General features: G+C 42.5%; 1 protein-coding gene across 1 annotated transcript in view; it reads left to right on the forward strand.

Annotated features, from left to right (window-relative positions):
• The window catches only part of BANK1 (B cell scaffold protein with ankyrin repeats 1), a 172,031-nt gene that overhangs the window by 39,731 nt on the left and 114,134 nt on the right, over positions 1-18,166 (forward strand). Inside the window, exons 3-5 of the mRNA XM_083456772.1 lie at positions 10,147-10,274; positions 10,700-10,838; positions 14,522-14,664. Coding sequence (XP_083312898.1) covers positions 10,147-10,274; positions 10,700-10,838; positions 14,522-14,664 — 410 coding nt within the window. The remainder of the gene's footprint in view (positions 1-10,146; positions 10,275-10,699; positions 10,839-14,521; positions 14,665-18,166) is intronic.

Genomic DNA, 18,166 nt, shown 5'->3' on the forward strand with positions numbered 1-18,166 from the left:
TGTGCTGAGCCACTGAAATTGTGGAACTAAGTTCATCTTGTCCCTTAGTTTCAATAGGTCTCCTCTGTGTAGGATTAACATTGGCAACAAGCTTGTGTGTAAATAATAATAAATAATAATAATAATAATAATAATAATAATAATAATAATAATAATTTTATTGTTTATACCCCACCCATCTAGCTGGCCTTCCCCAGCCACTCTGGGCAGCTTCCAACAAAATATTAAAATACAGTAATGCATCTAACATTAAAAGCTTCCCTAAACAGGAAGCTTTTAGCTTTTTAGCAGTCGTCACAACTTTGGCAGCTTAGTAGAATAATCTACTGTATATCTTAAACACCTCATTAAGCTTTTGCTGCCTCTGAGCAAAAGTTAGGGAGCTCAAAATGCAATTGCTGTCACAATGAAATGTGCTCAAGAGTAAAAGGATGCATTGTGTTCAACCACATGAAGGTGCATGTTCATAATGACATTGCAATGCTCATCCAAACCCTAGTTACTGAGTATATCTTTTGATGCTCTGAAGAATGAGCACCTAGGGTTACTTGTCAGTACATGAAACTTGTCCATGACTACCAACACTGCCCCCATCCCCATTGCATGTTCCCATTTAAAGGTGCACTTGCCTAACTTGCACTTTGCAAAGTCATGCACAAACTGAAACACAGCCACTGTTCAAAATTTGCACAGCTCCAAATTTTACGGTGCAGTTTTGCAGCCAAGCAATGTGTGCACAAATGTGTATAAATTCATATACTGGTAAAAACCATAACATGCGGGAATGCATTACCTTAGGGGAATTGCTTTGCAAAAACGTGTGTGCATGGAGAAATTTGCACTGAAATGCTGATGAATTTTCACGAAGGCTTAAAAAAGATATTTAAAAAACTGGTGTGGAAATGATGGGAACTGAAATTAAGATTGGAAAAATAAGATACTGAGGTTGACATATCCACCCATCCCTAGCAAGGCTCGAAGCTGAAGCCTTCTGCACTCCACCACTGAATTATGGTCTTCCCCCACCAGCAGAATCAAGCTCAGAATGAATCCTGAGACAACCAGCAACCGTGACAAAGCACGAAAAGGAGCCCAGTATTCTAATTCCAGAGCCACTGAGAAGCAACCGTACATATTCAAATCAGCTGTCATCACACCATTTCAATATGCCTAACACTCCATTCCTAAGCGTTTTGTGTTGGCAGTAAGACACGGTAGCATGTATCGCGAACGCTGTTTTATTTGACATTGTGCTGGCACAGCTATTGGGACTTGTCCTCAGAAGCAATGTACTGGCACAGCGGCACTTCAACCGCACCTGCAGGACCACATTTCAGGGAGATGGATGCACATTCAATCCCTGAAGTCAGGCCACAGGTGCACCAGTCTTCAGCTGACACTGGTTTTCCACTTGTCTATACTGCAAACACAGAGGGTGATAGTGGGACCACTGTAGCAGATGGAGCCTGCACTCTGGCTCAAAGATTGTCACTTCCTATCCATCACTGAAATCAAGCATGCCTAACTCCATGTCAGATTTAGGGCTGCTGCTCTTTGAGTTCAGCGAAAGGTGGTGTGTTAGACGTTGGGCCAGGGGGCTGGGCCCCAGGTTTCTCTGCCAATCCCATTTCTGTCCCTTAAAAAAGAAACACATTTGCTCATTGGGGGCTATCTGCCATCTTAATTTGCCAGATACATAGAGCAAAACACAGCTATCTCTCAAAATGTGCACTTCTCTGAACTTTTCACTGCCGTTCCCCAACAAGGTAATGGGTACAAAAATGCATATACTGGGGGAAAGTGTGCATAACAATGCATATATTTACGAAAGCAACATTGTCAAAATGCATTATAATACGGGGACTTTGCTTTGCAAAAATGTGTTTATTAGAGAAAACACACAGATATGTGAATATTAGGAGAAATCCACATCAAATGTGGGTGAATTTTCAAGAGGACTTTAAAGAAATAAAAATCACAAATGGATGTGGAAATGTGGAGCAGTGAATTTAAGAGTGGGAAAATGAGAAACAGAGAGAAACTGAAATGGATAGATTCCCCCTTCCCTAGACAAGAAAGAGACCCTGAAAAGTGCAGGATATTCATGTCAACAAAGAGGACAACTATGTATGCATTTGTGGATGGCATCATCTGCTGAAGTGAGCAAATAGCCTATGAGGATGGAAGACTACTGCACATGTAACACAGCTGCAACAAAAATGTGTACATAACAGCAGTATATCTTGCTTTTCCCGTGCAATTTTCTAGTTCAAAGTAGCAACCAATGAACCAACAAATCAGCAGCCTGCAGCATTTAGTTACAGAAATTATTCTGTTTTCTGTATTCTGCCTACCTTAGCCTGATCAATTCCTTAATACCACATTGTCTCAAGTTGTTTCTTTTCTTTTTTTAAAGTTAAATCTATTTTGTATAATGATGGCGCTCATTAATGAACCAATCACCCCCTCCCCACCCAAGTGGATGCTACACCTTTCATTCAAGCCCCTCAGATGGAAGCATATAATTAAACATTCTTTTCTTTAAAAAATAATAATAATGCTTCTTCTTTTTTACTTCCCACACTACGCCTCCCACCCCAGCTTCAGCGTTGCTCTGAGAAAAAGACTGCAGAGTGAGGAAGCAAATGAACCGTGCTCTCCCACCTGCCAGAAAAATCCTCCAGCAGGGCGAGCCTTGAATTCTCCAGCGTCAAGAGTATAAAAACGGCTTTCAGGCTTTTGTGTTTCTTTCATTTCATTTGCATCTTGTCAGAACTAAAAAGAGGAGAATGGGTGTTTTCAGAATATGGAACAGCGCAGGGGCAAGATGCCTGTGTTCTGCCGCCCACGCATTTGCTGCCCACCCACCCTTTCCTCCCGGGGCTGTCAGAAACCGAAGCAGCAAGTGAATAGCTTGGTTCTCCCCGCTCCCCATCAGAATTATGTGTAGTTTTTAAGTGAAAGTGCTGGTGTCCTACTCCTCTTATTTCTTTCGAGTGGCAAAACTGGCTTATCTTCCTGTTCGTTGATGGACAGGGCTATCCAGCTAGGGAAATGTAATATTTCTTTACAAGGGAATGGGTGCAGGGAAGGAAGACGATGGGACAGTTCTCATTGCCATAAGATGCCTCTGCTGCTCCATCTAGTGGCAGGAAGCCTTGGACAAGTCAGTGTCTTCTTACACACTGCAGGCAGTTCGCTCTTCAGGAGGTCTCCTTACATAATCCCCGAGATGTGGAACCATCAGACTTGGATTTATCAACACATGGCATTTAGGATTATCCTAGTCAGTTAGTCTTTAGACCTGCATACCTTCCGAATCCTTTTTTATCTTATTTTACGGTTACATTATCACCTGATGTATAGTGAATTTGTACATAACAGGGGGCCTGACATGAAAAATATGTGCTTCCTCGTACCCTCCAACATGTTGCCACAGAAAACCGGGGTGCACATCTTCCGGGATGCGCTTCCACGCGGCGAATGAAAACTTGTGGTTTTCAGCACTGCGGTCTCACACAAGATCGCGCACCAACGTCTTTCGGGGGCGGGACACCATGCCAGACATTTTTGGGTGCTGTGCTCTCAAGAACACGTCCTCCCTCCAATTGGGGTGGCCTGATTTAGTATGGGCAGTTGAGGCGTATGTGTTTTGGGCAAAGGGAGTTATGGTGTGGGAGAAGAAGTGGAAGAAGAGTTTGGATTTGATATCCCGCTTTATCACTACCCGAAGGAGTCTCAAAGCGGCTAACAATCTCCTTTCCCTTCCTCCCCCACAACAAACACTCTGTGAGGTGGGCTGAGAGACTTCAGAGAAGTGTGACTAGTCCAAGGTCACCCAGCAGCTGCATGTGGAGGAGCGGGGAATCAAATCCGGTTCACCAGATTACGAGTCCACTGCTCTGAACCACTACACCACACTGGCTCACTGGGAGGTGGGGCAGGCTGAGTAAAGGGCACATGCCACAGGCAGTTAGTGACTGTGTCATCTTCTAGCTCCTCCTCCAATCTGGAAAATTCCAGTTGTCCCATCAGCCGGCCCCCAGGTCTGTGACCGCGATAGCTGAATGCCAGGTTGGCTCTGAGTACGACTTCTTTCATCCATGATTTGCTTATGGAGACTGATCTGGTCCATATCACTGAGATCTCGGTGGGAGAGCAGGGTGGTGTTCCACACCCAGCAATGTTCATCTGGGTACTTCGTGCAGCATCAAGGCAAACTTGAGCATCAGGAGGGGGGAATTGCTTTGGTCTATAGAGATTTCACCTCTCTCTCCAAGCTCTATCTAGTTTGGGGGAGTGTTAGTTCCTGACATTGGAAAATCAGAACAGAATAGGGATTCTGCCGGGTTAATTTTCCATCTCTCTGTCCAGCAGTCTCTGCCTGAGCTGACAGAGCTTTTTTAAATTTTATTTTCAGAAAAGCAACATATAAAAATGGGGAAAATGGGAAGGAAGGCATTTTTGGTTGAAGGGAAAGCCATGTCTTCAAGTTGATCATTCAAAAAGGGGTTTGAAAATTGAGTGACATATGCTATCAGACTTCAAGGACATGGCTTAGAATTGTTTTTACAAAAATATTAATTTGTTTATAAATACTTTAAAATAATGAATTTTTTTTAAAAAAAATGGATATACCATCTTCACAAGCTGCATTCACTTCACTGATGTGCTTTACATTCTGATTAACTGCAAAAGACTTCTTTGCACATTATATGCACTGTGCAAATGCACAGACATTATTCTACTGTAAATCTGAATCACTGTTGCTTATCTGTCATCATGCACTCACTGATTCCCCCCCCCACCTCCTCTGCAGATCTAACAATAATAAATTCAAAACCTCATAAATTCATGTTTGAGCCAAGATTTCAACGGGGGGCACAGGACACCATCGTTAAATCAAAGCAGAAGCTTCCAAACTCCTCCTCTTGGCTTCACAGGAGGAAGAAATGGTGGCATTAACATGCTCAGATATTTACAGAGACGTTGTAAAGGTGACTTCATAAACTATCAAAGTATTAGGGATGAATGGAAAGCACAGTCTGGTGAAGATGTTAAGTATTTAGGGCTGCAAGTAGGAATGGGGAATGAATTGTATTTGCTCTGCATTTAGAGGCAAATGCATCCCATTTGCAATTTCCAAACAATATTAGAACTGAAACACAACCATCCTTTGAAACTCACACTTATCCCAGTTTTGTGATTCTCCGAAGTTTACAAAAATGCATACATTAGGGAGGGCTATGTGCACAAAAATGAATGTATTCATGAAAGCAACATACCAAAATGCATCAATTTAGCAGAAATTGCTTGCAAAAATGTGCACATTAATCAAACTGGCATACAATGAGATGTATATTCAAGGAAGTTTGCACTAAAATGCTGCTGAATTTTCATGAGGTTCTTTTTTTAAAAAAGAAGGTAAAAATCACAAATTGCTGCAGGAATGGTATGGAGAGCTTCATGCAAGATTTGAAAATGAGAAACTGAGGGAACCAAAACAGACAAATCCTCCCATCCGAATCCGCAAGAGAAAAGAGGGGGGGGGGGCATATTGCTGACCACATAGATCAGGAATGAAAGTTTACTGTCTCAGAGGTACAACACCTAAATGAAAAGGTGAGACAGCAGTCCTAGAAAGAACAGAACAAGCCCTTGACAAGACAAATGGCCAGAAAGTAAACAATATATCCAATAACACAAAGATAGATGGGGAATGCTCCAGACTCAACAATCAATGCTGAGTGATTGACTAAAGTGAATTGTGCAAAGCCTGGAGGGTGAAGGGGAGGGTCAGCTGCATGCAAGTAAGAAAATGGAAAAACAATATGATCTCTGGAATCCTTTGGGGAAATATAAGGTGCAGGCAGATGTGAAAGCAATTGATTTGTTAGGGCCAAGGAGGGATAAAAAAAACAGCTGTTAATGGCATTCTAATCATGCTGATGAGGATTTATGATGCTTAATTCCAATCAATAATGTGAGAATCATCTGATAGGCAATTTTATGTCACCATAGAGTTATATATAGCAAAGCGGTGTCCCTCTGAGACCAGCCACTCTTAACTGAGCTGGTAAGAACTCACTGCTGTTGCTTTGCCAATGGTATTTTGTAGCTGTATTTTTCCATTTCAGGATTTGGGTTCCTTAAAAAAATAAAAACAAACAAACAAAACCCAAGCTGGAGAATGTTGTTTAAAAGGGAATCATGGTGATGTGAGGTGTTTCACAGGTGGACAGGGCCAGCAGGGTGTGTGAGGTGTCAGGATGCGGCCTGCCAACCTCATCCAGTTTCCCTACCTTAGGCCATTTGTTATCTCTCTGCTTAACCTACCTCACAGGGTTGTTGTGAGGAGAAACTTAGCGTGGGGTGGGGAGGACCATGTCTGCCACCTTGGGTTCCTTGGAAGAAAGGCTGGGGTAGTGAGAATTAATTAAATAAACAGTGCGATTTTGAAGCTGTTTCATCTGCTCGTGTGGAAATGTGGAACTGAAAGTCATAATTCAGTCCAAATGATTTTGCATAAGGCTGGCTGAAACGAGGTACTGAGTAATATGAATTAAGGCAAAAGGCTGAAATAAAACTCAAAGCCTCAGCACAATACTCAATTAAATGCATCACTCTTACAGTAAATGTATGTAATGGATACTGGGCTAATATTTGATTGCTGAGATATAAAGTGCAACTGGAGATTAATTCTTTTGGCACAAAGAATGGCAATAGATATTTGTCAAAAGCATGCCAAAGAAAGCAGCCTCAGAGAGAGCATTACCCTGTGTGATCGACTATAATTCTCAGCAGCAGTGTACCTTAAATACCCGAGGGGATTGGGCCATAGATTTTTCTATTTAGTTTCCAGCTCAGAACACAGTCTAAGCATCATTAGATACTGCTAATGAGTTCAGATGTTTGAATCCTGAAAGAAAGGACCTGTGTTTAAGGCCCCATTATTCAAAGTGCTCCTCCCACAAGGTACAAGCTTACAGGCCATTGGCTATATGACAAAACAAAGCAATTATGTGGTCTGTTTGCTAGAAATGTCTCCGAAGGTGAGAAATTGCTCTATTGTTCATTTACATTTAGAAACGGTGGTAATGAAGGCCAGAGAAACAAGCATCCCCTCCAGTCCACGGTTATTTAGCTGCATGGCTGTGAAATGTTTAGCTCTGGTATTAAAATGCCACTTTGAAAAAGACCACTGGTTTTCAAAGAACTCTGTGCAAAACAGAACCGGGATGGGGAACATGTGGCTCTCCAGATGTTCACAGAATCATCGAATGGTGCAGCTGGAAGGGGATCACAAGGGTCATCTATTCCAACCCCATGCAATTCAGAAATCTTTTGCCCAGTGTGGGGCTCAAACCTGTGATCCTAAGATTAAGGGTCTTATGATCTACCAACTGAGCTCCCCATCATCATTGACCATTGATTATACTGCTTGGGGCTATTAGCAACTGGTGTCCAACAACATATGGAGGACCACGGGCCCCCGTCTCTGATGGAGAGGTAAAGAAACATGGTAATTGCAGTTCAGAAACCAGTGTCTATGGAACATCATAGACTGCTAAAACCAAACACCTACTCTCAACAAAGCCTTTCACTGTGTCGACCACAGCAAACTATGGCAAGTTCTTAAAGAAATGGGAGTGCCTGATCACCTCATCTGTTTCCTGAGAAATCTCTATGTGGGACAAGAAGCTACAGTTAGAACTGGATATGGAACAACTGATTGGTTCAAAATTGGGAAAGGAGTACGACAAGGCTGTATATTGTCTCTCTGTTTATTTAACTTATATGCAGAATTCATCATGCGAAAGGCTGGGCTAGATGAATCCCAAGCCGGAATTAAGATTGCTGGAAGAAATATCAACAACCTCATATATGCAGATGACACAACCTTGATGGCAGAAAGTGAGGAGGAATTAAAGAACCTTTTAATGAGGGTGAAAGAGGAGAGCGCAAAATATGATCTGAAGCTCAACATCAAAAAAAAACAAAAAACGAAGATCATGGCCACTGGTCCCATCACCACCTGGCAAATAGAAGGGGAGGAAACGGAGGCAGTGAGAGATTTTACTTTCTTGGGCTCCATGATCACTGCAGATGGTGACAGCAGTCACAAAATTAAAAGACCCCTGCTTCTTGGGAGAAAAGCAATGACAAACCTAGACAGCATCTTAAAGCAATGGTTTTCCCGGTAGTGATGTATGGCAGTGAGAGCTGGACCATAAAGATGCTGATTGCCGAAGAATTGATGCTTTTGAATTATGGTGCTGGAGGAGACTCTTGAGAGTCCCATGGACTGCGAGAAGATCAAACCTATCCATTCTTAAGGAAATCCGCCCTGAGTGCTCACTGGAAGGACAGATCGTGAAGCTAAGGCTCCAATACTTTGGCCACCTCATGAGAAGAGAAGACTCCCTGGAAAAGACCCTGATGTTGGGAAAGATGGAGGGCACAAGGAGAAGGGGATGACAGAGGACGAGATGGTTGGATAGTGTTCTTGAGGCTACCAGCATGAGTTTGACCAAACTGTGGGAGGCAGTGGAAGACAGGAGTGCCTTGCGTGCTCTGGTCCATGGGGTCACAAAGAGTCAGACACTACTAAACGACTAAACAACAACAACAAAACTCTCAACACCAGTAATTTTAGGGTTGATGATTCTTTATGCTACTCCTTTTTATATTGCTTTTTGCTCTTTTCTATGTCTTTATTGTTATTCTAGCATTTTAATTATGTTAGCCACTCTGGGATTGTTTTCTTTTTCATTTGAAGAGCTGAATATGCACCTCTTATGTAAACAAATATAACATTAACAACAACAATGAGAAATTGTTCTGCTGTGAAAATTTAAGAAGCACTCTTGACCTTGCCAAATAGCCAAGCTCATTTTTAATGCTTTGCAAGCAACTTTTTAAAAATGGTATAATTAGCATTAACTTTAATATTCTGAAATATTAAATCATTTCCCTAAAGTTTTCCTAACCGAGAGGGTTCTGGTACAGCGATGTACTTGCTATATTTTGATTTGCAATATGATTTTTGGGGTATGTTCTTATATTTTCTATTGTCACTGTTTTCGTTGCTATGTTATTGCTGTGTTATTATGAAATTCTTTTTGCAGTATTTGTTTTAAAAGCATCCCTGTTTCTGTGTTGTCCGCCACTTTGAGCAAGATTTTGTGTGTGTGCAAAAGTGCCATACAAATAAAATGAACGGATGAACGAATGAATTTGGGAGACTTGACTCATGGAAAACCCACCAGCCCTCAAAGTAATTGGTTCCATTGGCAAACTGCTCCTGTAACTTAAGCCCATGAGGTGTAATCCTTCCCTCTTAGGTGGCAGAAAACAAGTGCTTCTTCTGTTCTAAGTGACAAATATTACAGATATTTGAAGAGGGCTCCAAGTGTGTCCGGTGGGCATATGAACACAGCCCACATCTATGGAATTCACCTTTTCAAGCAGATTCCACAGCAGTGGCATGTGGTCAGTGGACTAGGGGGACTAGGCTAGTCCCCTAAATATTCCCAAGGCCCCATCTGCCCCTCACCTCCCTCTACAGCGCATGCAAAAACCATCTTGTGGACTGTGAGACCCACCATTGGTCTTGTCTATTCAGTCCGCAGGAGCTTGTCTTCACAGGCAGGGGAAGTCCCTAACTCACTGAGGGTTTGAGACCCATTGGCTATCCTCACCTGGTTTAGTCAGTCAGTCAAAAGCTGTGGCCTCTGTCACATGCTGACAGCTTCTAGGAGCCACAGGTGAGAGTTGAGTGCAGGGTGGGGACCAAAGGTAAACAAACTACCTCAGAAGGAGCACAAACTGCTGGTTTGCTTATAGTACATGGATTATGCTGGATTGTTACTGCTTTGTGGTGGCCTTTTAAGGTGAGTAATTAATTGGATGTTTTAAATCCTTAAAACTTATATTTGTATTGGTTGTGTTATCTTATTTGCTACTTTATGAAAAAAATAATCCCCTCATAAAGCATGTTATACATTTATTAAGCCTTAAACTGCCCTTTCCCTTCTCCCAGCTAAACAATACCTAGTTCCTTCAACTGTTCCTTCCAAGATTTGTTTTCTTGCCGCTGTCCATCTTTGTTGCCCTCCTCTGAACTTAGTGTAATTTCTTTTGCAGATGAGGCCTTGTCTTTGGATTTAAAAAGGAGCTTAAAGCTAGAAAACCACCGTGTGGAAACTGAGGCGACCTCTGAAACATTAGAAAGCCCAGCAGTCTTACTGTTGCCAACAAGGATATCATGTGAGGTAAGACCTATCCATTTGTTGTTTTATTTTTATTTTTTAAAAGAGGGATAAAAGCACCACTCTTCAAATGTTTCTATCCCAAGAGTGGCTCAACGTATAGCAGTGGTGGCTGGGGATGATGGTTCTATGGAAGAAGATAGCAAGTGGGGGCTATCTGAGGGCAGATTGGTAGGACAATGCCCCATTTGCCATAATGGACTAGCCTCCATTGCTTCCACCAGTACCCATTGGCAGTCCCATCTTCATCCTGTGGTGAAGTAGGCTGTCAACATTTTTATACCCTTATGTATCCAGACAAAACATGCCTCCTGGTAATGTTTCAAGTGACGTACATGAAAACCCGCAATGAGAATTTGTCATTTCCATTGGTTTGGTTTTCATTTCCTGATGTGAAAGGCTAATTGGATGTAACTGTTACTTTGTAGAATCCTGGAGAAATTTTCGTTCTTTTGAGAGACGAAGTTCCTGATGACTCAGTGGTGATTGAATTTGTGACAGAGAACAAATGGATCAGGACTGAGCCACACTTTTGGAGTCAGAAGGTCAGGTATATGAAAGCTTTAGGTAAGAAACGGGGGCAGGGATATTTCATATAAAACTATAGTTCTTGTCTCCTTTCCAATAGCTCACTGAAACGTAAAATTCTGACTCAAGAGGCAAGTGAGTGAGTAGTGTTAGACGATGTACTAAGGAGGTAGTGTTCATGTCACCTCTGGTGACTGCTGTTAACTGGGAGGTGGAGGGGGTGGGGAGGCAGTGGTAAGGTTGGTGCAGTGCAAATGCACTGACAGAGTCTATCACTATCTACCTCAGCAGGGATGCAACCAACCTGAGATGAGGTGAACACCACCTTCTAGTCCTCTTCTCTTCACTGGCCTTTTGACACAGAGTTTTACTTCCAATCAGAACACAGCATACATTTATCCATTTTTGTGTTTGCATACTACCTTGCAAAGGTGTATAGCTGTTTCACATCATAAAGCAAATTAAAAGAATAAAACACAAATTTCTACCAATTTCAAAGCACCGCTTTGTGGTGATCCCGATCCATGAGTTTGGAATGCAGGGTGCTATTTTATTAATGCACAGACATAAAAACACAGGGCTTATGAGAAACTGGATTTATTGGGTTGTTTATGTGTGATAAAATGGCAGGTGGCAGTCTTTTAAAATGTCATTGATTAGTCACAGACTGCTATTCTCAATCTATTCCCTCTATAAAATGTGGATGCGCATATTCTCTTATTACTATATGAATCTTAGCAATATGTTCTCTTGCTTTACAGAGAGTTGCATGGGTATCTCCCCACCCCTTTCTGGTCTTTTGCCTGACAATTATTCATACTGAAATCTTCAACCATTTTTCTTCCTTTGGTGTTTAATAGCCTTGCACCATTTGTACTTCTCTTCCCAAACAATGATAACCCTCCCCCTCAAAAGAGAAATTCAAAATGCAACCAGTGCTTGAACTTCAGCAGGGCCAGCCCTACTGTTAGACACCATGAGGCAGCCACCCCAGATAGCATGTCCCCTAAAACAGTCTGCTGCCCTCAAGTGCAGAGGAGAACATTGCCCTGTCACCAGTGTTGAAGAAACTAATCTGGTCAGTTTCTGTACAGGGAAGGATGTGTGGCATCATATTTTTCCTTCACCCCAGGCAGCAAAATGCTTTGGGCTGTCCTTGGATTTGAGATATGAAAGAACGCATTCATCCTCATGATCCACTCCACCCCAGTTTCTGTGCAACTGCTTTGCAGCTCATGAGCCTTGAGTTCCTTGCATGTTTTAAAGCCTCTTGTACCTTGAGCAGCTTATGTGCCAGGCAGAAAGTGAACAGATCAAGGCTTTTCTGGTCTGGAAATGATATTTCTTTACCTGTTGCCATTCTGTCTCTAAGACATGTTATTCCTTGTGTGCGACCCCCAATTTATGCCAAACACAAAAGTGGGCTCTAATTTGCATATGGAGCAATACATATATAATTTTTATGCAAATTCGTGCCTTTTGAGAGCAGGGCAAAGGGCCCAATAATAATACCATGTCTTGGGAAGTACTATTGGCATCGTTGATGATACCCTCCCAAACATTTGACAGAAGAAAATAGGTGGTACACTTCATCTATGTTAGGTGGCCAGCTGCTAAAAGAAGCTCTTGTTAGACACAATTAAAAGTACATCTTGTAGTCCAGCCAGGTGCTTCTGGGAAGCTTACAGTCTGAAGGCAACAGTTCTCTCCTGCTGTTTGACACCTTGCATCTGGTATGCAGAGGTCAATTATGCTTAAATGTAATAGTGAGTGACTCAGATGAATAAGATCTAATGGCAAGGGATCAAGGCATCTATTGGCATCCTTGCCCCCAGCCCCCTAATAATTAGTCTGGGATCTTTTAGGAGGAAGGGTGGGATATGGATTTAATAATAAATAAACAGTATCATGCTTTCTGTAGGAGATATTGATTGGCACTGTCTCTCCCGGCTTTCGGACTGGAATACTTGCAAGCCCTACCTGGAGATACCAGGAATTGAGATACCTTTTGCATGCATGTGCTCTACCACTGAGCTATAGGTTAGCCTGTGGCTATATACAATAAAATGATGTGCCTTGATGCTTTCCTCTCCCAAAATATTCAGGCAATCATGTATGCTGCCAAGGTTATGTGATTGACATTCCTGTAGTTGTTGTACCAAACAGATAAGTACAGCTAAAATATAAGCTATTAGATCCCTATCCAGTATATAAAACCACTAAAAAATGTGATACAGTGGTACCTCAGGTTACAGACACTTCAGGTCACAGACGCTTCAGGTTACAGACTCCACTAACCCAGAAATAGTACCTCGAGTTAAGAACTTCGCTTCAGGATGAGAACAGAAATTCCCCAGCGGTGTGGCAGCAGCGGGAGGCCCAATTAGCTAAAGTGGTACCTCAGGTTAATAACAGTTTCAGGTTAAGATCGGACCTCCAGAACGAATTAAGTTCTTAACCTGAGGTACCACTGTATTGTACTAGGCTCCTTTCCTTTTTCAACATAGGATTGTATTTTGAAATAGAATTTTAAAAGATACAGGAAATGAAAACACAAACATTCATGTCACACTGCAGCAGAGATTAAAAGAATAAAGAAAAGAACTAGTTACAATCAACCCAGTGTCTTCCAGATGGTTTGAACTACAACTTCCATCAGCCTTGGCAAGCATAAGCTGACTGACTGGAGGGCTATAGTCCAAAACATCTGGAGTTTGTGAAGGCTGCCTTACTATGGCCACATTTGCACCATACATTTAAAGCAGCATGATACCACTTTAAAGTACCATGGTTTCCCCCTAGGAATTCTGGGACCTGAAGTTTATTAAGGCTACTGAAAATTGTTCGGAGGCCCCTATTCCCCTTTCAGACCTACAATTTCCAATCCCTCTTCACAGGAAACTCTGTATGGGGAATGGGGGACTCTTAGCGCCCTTGACAAGCAGCAGCACTCTTGGGGGAAGTAGTAGCAGCAGCAGTAATAATACCGGTATTTGTACCCCACCCATCTGACTGGGTTGCCCTAGCCACTCTGGGCGACTTCCAGCATATACAAAAACATAATGAAACATTAAAAACTTCTCTTTACACTTTGAGTCACTGTGATTCATTTTATGCACTAAGTGTAAAGGCAACAAATAATAACACCACAGTCGTTCCCAAACTTTCTCTGTTTCTGTGCTGCTCGCATTTCCTGTGGGATGCTGTTGAGGCTCAAGAGGTCTGGCAACCTCTCCCTGTAAACAGAGGGCAGCGTTCACCTAACAAACCCCATCAGCAGAAGCCCAGCGCAAGGACTTCTGCTTGTGCAACAGGGCTCCCCCCCCCATTTCCTTCCCCCAAGCCCCACCCCCATTGGCTCTGGGGGATGGTCAGGAGACTCTCCAAAACAGTGCAAAGGCGGATCTTTCCATCTGGCAAGTTGGAATGCTTGGGCAGACAGAATGATTGGAGGAGTACAAAAGTAGTGTCATAGTGCTTTAAATGTATGGTGCGAACATGGCCTATATCTTGCTTGTGGGACAATGCACTGACCACGTTGATACACGTAACAGTTAAATAGGTGAAGCCAGAGGGTATGATAATTTGGATGACTCAAATGTCTCCTGCCAGTGAATTGTATTCATTGTACTTGATGGGTGGAAAAGTGTTGGTGGTGATGATCCTTCTTTTTTTCTCTGTCCTCTTATTATCCTCTGTGCTTTTTATTTCTCTTTTATAAGATTTTCCTGCTGGCTTTGTAAACGTAAATGTCTACTGTGAGGGAGTCATTAAAGCTTCGACACAGATTGAATACTACACAGCCGTTGAGGAGATTGAAAGCATTCTTCAAAAAGTGGCTGATCCAATAGTCTTTGCTTGTCAGGTAAGGATGATTGCAGTGTTAAAAGTTAATAAAAGGAAGGTGGGAGGAGATGTGCCAATATGAGATAAGAGAATGTACATTCTGTTGTAAATGCCATACGTTGATCTAATAAGAATAATGAGAATGGATCAATAAGAAGCCACAGTGATGAAACTAGTTGATAACAGGCCTAGGCATAACATCTCGCCAACAAAAAATATATTGTTGTTGCTTAGCTGCTGTTTGTTGCTGTCTGTCCAATGCTATAAACATGCAGGATGCTTCCCAGATTTGAAACATTTGTTCCTCCTGACTCAACAGTGCTTATTTATAATAAGCAATCGGTTTAAGAACTGAAATCAATCACAACCTTGACATAACAACAAGAATAAGGCTTATCCTTCTGAAAGTGTGTATGCAGAACCCACACTTCTTGTTTGTTTTATTTATTAAATTGCTATCTTTCCTTCCCTCTCCATTAACTCAGCACAACAATTGTTGGGTTCTCTTCACACACAACTTGCTGCCGCCACCGCTGTATTTTTTTGCAACAATTCTGTTTGACAGATTAGACTGAGGGGGAATGACTGTCTTGAGGTCACTCAGTGAGTTTCTAGACTGAGCAAGGATTTGACTCCCTATTCCAAGTCTAGAAGTCTTTCAGCTAGACCCCAATGGCTATCTATAGGGCAGTGGTGGTCAATGGGATCCCTGCCAGAGGTTGCTGGACTTTGACTCCTCCCTGACCATTAACCATGCTGGATGGGGTAGGTAGAAGTTGGAGTCCTGGGTGAGAGATGGGAGGAAAGTGAGTGTTGTGTGCCAGATTTGTATGATTCTCCATACTTTTCTTCATGCTATGGTCACTATATTGTGTGGTTAATGGGTATTTTGTCAGTTGGTTGCAATGGGAAAGTAAACTGGGTTCTGTCCCTGGGGGACAGCTTATTGGTTGAACCTGTCTCTCCAAGTGAGAAACAGGAGAGGAGGGAGTACACCTGAGTACATTGTTTACAAAGCATCAGCTAGTTGAGAGATAGGGATGGCTTGATTGGAGCTTTTTTCTGTTGCTCGCCACAAATTTAATTGCTTTTCTTAACATATATTAAGTGTGATTGATTGGCATTTTGTGACTTTGCTATTTTACGTTATTAAAAAAAATGTGTTACTTGACCTTGTCTGCCTTGCCGATTCTTGGGGATTCCTATTGGTTTATTGGTTTGTTTTTGTTCTTATTTTTATTCTGTGTTTGTGTGTGTGTGGTTTTTTATATTATAATTTTATGTTGCGAACCACTCTGTGATCTACACATGAAGGCGGTATACAGATTTAATAAATAAATAATGTTTTGACTGATTGGTTATCTTTATTGTACTTTTATTGTCTGTTTATTTTGTATTAATATGTTCACTGCTTTCGGGAGCTCTGGACTAAAAGGTTGGATGTAAATAATGCATTTAACAGCTTCTGGAGGGAAAGATGTTGGCAGCCTCTGCTATACCCAATGTGCCCATCTATGTGGTGATCTTTGTTGTTGTTGTTGTTGCACCTGATAATCCAGAGTCCCGAAGCTAAGGCACAGGTACCACCCAAGCTGTTGAAAAGGGCCAATTATTGAAGCTTAGAAATAAAGAGTCCCAAAGCTCTTTGATATCCCTGTGATCAGTGGATCACAAGTGGCTCTCTGAATGGGGTTGAGCTGCTATGCTAGCTTCGCAGCAGATGGGTCACTGTTGCTTACTGGGAGGGAAAGGGGGTGGCTTAAGAAGGCAGTGCAGTCAGTGCAGTGCAAACATACTGGCAGAGCCAATGTGGCGCTCCTGCTGATGCATTTGCACTGCCCTGACTTCCCTGATGCCTCACCTCTCCCCCTACTGATAAGCAACTGGATGCTAACTTTCTTTCCCATACCAAGGCTGGCATTATCAGTGCTTCAAGTGGCACTGTGTGCAAAATTTGCTGACTGCCCTTTGGAGAATGTAGAATGAGGTTGACATCATTATTGAATCACTGTGTAGGAGTTTTTCATGTCATGAAAGATCATGCTAAAGAGGAGTGGAGCATGATTTCCTTAAAATAAAATAACAGTCTAACATCAGACTTCTGGAGAGCATCAGGGTTGCTCGGCTGTTTTCATAATGCTGACTCTGTCGTCTTTTTGCCCATAGTCCTACTGGAGAAAAGCCAACTTGTGTCTTGTGCAGGCAGCATTGTATTTTGTAGGCAGAGAAATACTGCCAGTATGAGCTTACTGAATGGCACAGGAGGCTTTACCTGCAGTTCAAACTTAGGACTATGCTGCCCACACTGATCCTGCTAGTCCCAAATCTGCCATCTGAACTAGCAGGGATCAGCAGAGTCATACTTCAGTGCCTGCGTGGCTTATGGATGCCAAGCAGGCAGCATTTCTTTCTTCCACCAGCATTTACCTCGTGCACAGCTAATTCATCACTTTTCACCATCTTCCCATTATGCTCTGACCAACTTTGGAACATGCTTTGTTTTAATTTTTTGCCGTGGATCAGATACATTTGGCATCTTAAAACGTTTCCTTTTTTTGCTGGCTCACTAAATCCATCTACTGTTTCTGACCTTCTAAAAAAAATATGCTTAGCGTCATTAGACATATAATATTGTGACATGATTTTCCAAATACATGTACACTTCAAGGACTCTGATGTGGAAAGATAGATAACAGTGTCATTCTTTTTTAAAAATGCTCTGCTTGTCTAGTTGAGGAGAATCTGGGTGCATGGATTTGATGTGCTTGTTAGTTTTCTTGAAAATCTTTATGTCATTCTTAGTCAGTGCGTAAGGAAATGTTCATACCAGCCTTATCCATCCTGCTGCCCTCCAGATGTTTTGAACTACAAGTGCCATCATTTTTGAGTCAGCTGTGCTGGGTGGAATTGATGGGAATCACACTCTAAAATATCTGGGGGGAACCAGACTGGGGAAATCTGCCTTATACTAAAATGGTCTCAGCTGAAAGTTCATCCTTAGCAGGCAGTTCAAGTGTCACAGAATTCACATCTGAATTCTACAATTGATAGATTGGCCAAGTCCAACTAATTAATATATGTTTTCAGTGAAAAAATTCACTTGCAATGCATACCGTATTTTTCGCCCTATAGGACGCACTTTTTCCCCTCCAAAAATGAAGGGGAAATGTGTGTGCGTCCTATGGGGCGAATGCAGGCTTTGCGCACCTCTCCGCAAGCAGCGGGAGCCCAGCGCTGGGCTCCCGCTGCTTGCGGAGAGTTGCCTGCATGCTGAAGCCTGCGCGCGCTGAGCACAGCGCGTCTAGGCTTCGTGGACCTCTCCGCAAGCAGCGGGAGCCAGCCCTGGGCTCCCACGGCTTGCAGAGAGCTGCCTGTTTGGGGACTGGGGTCAGGGGAAGCTCGGGCTTCCCCCACCCCAACCCCGCGCCTGGGGGAAAAATATTTTTTTCCCCTTTATTTCCCCCCCAAAAAACTAGGTGTGCCTTATGGGACGGTGCGTCCTATAGGGCGAAAAATACGGT

This window comes from Podarcis tiliguerta, assembly GCF_965153285.1.
Source record: "Podarcis tiliguerta genome assembly, chromosome: 9".
In the NCBI taxonomy this organism is placed as follows: Eukaryota; Metazoa; Chordata; class Lepidosauria; order Squamata; family Lacertidae; genus Podarcis; species Podarcis tiliguerta.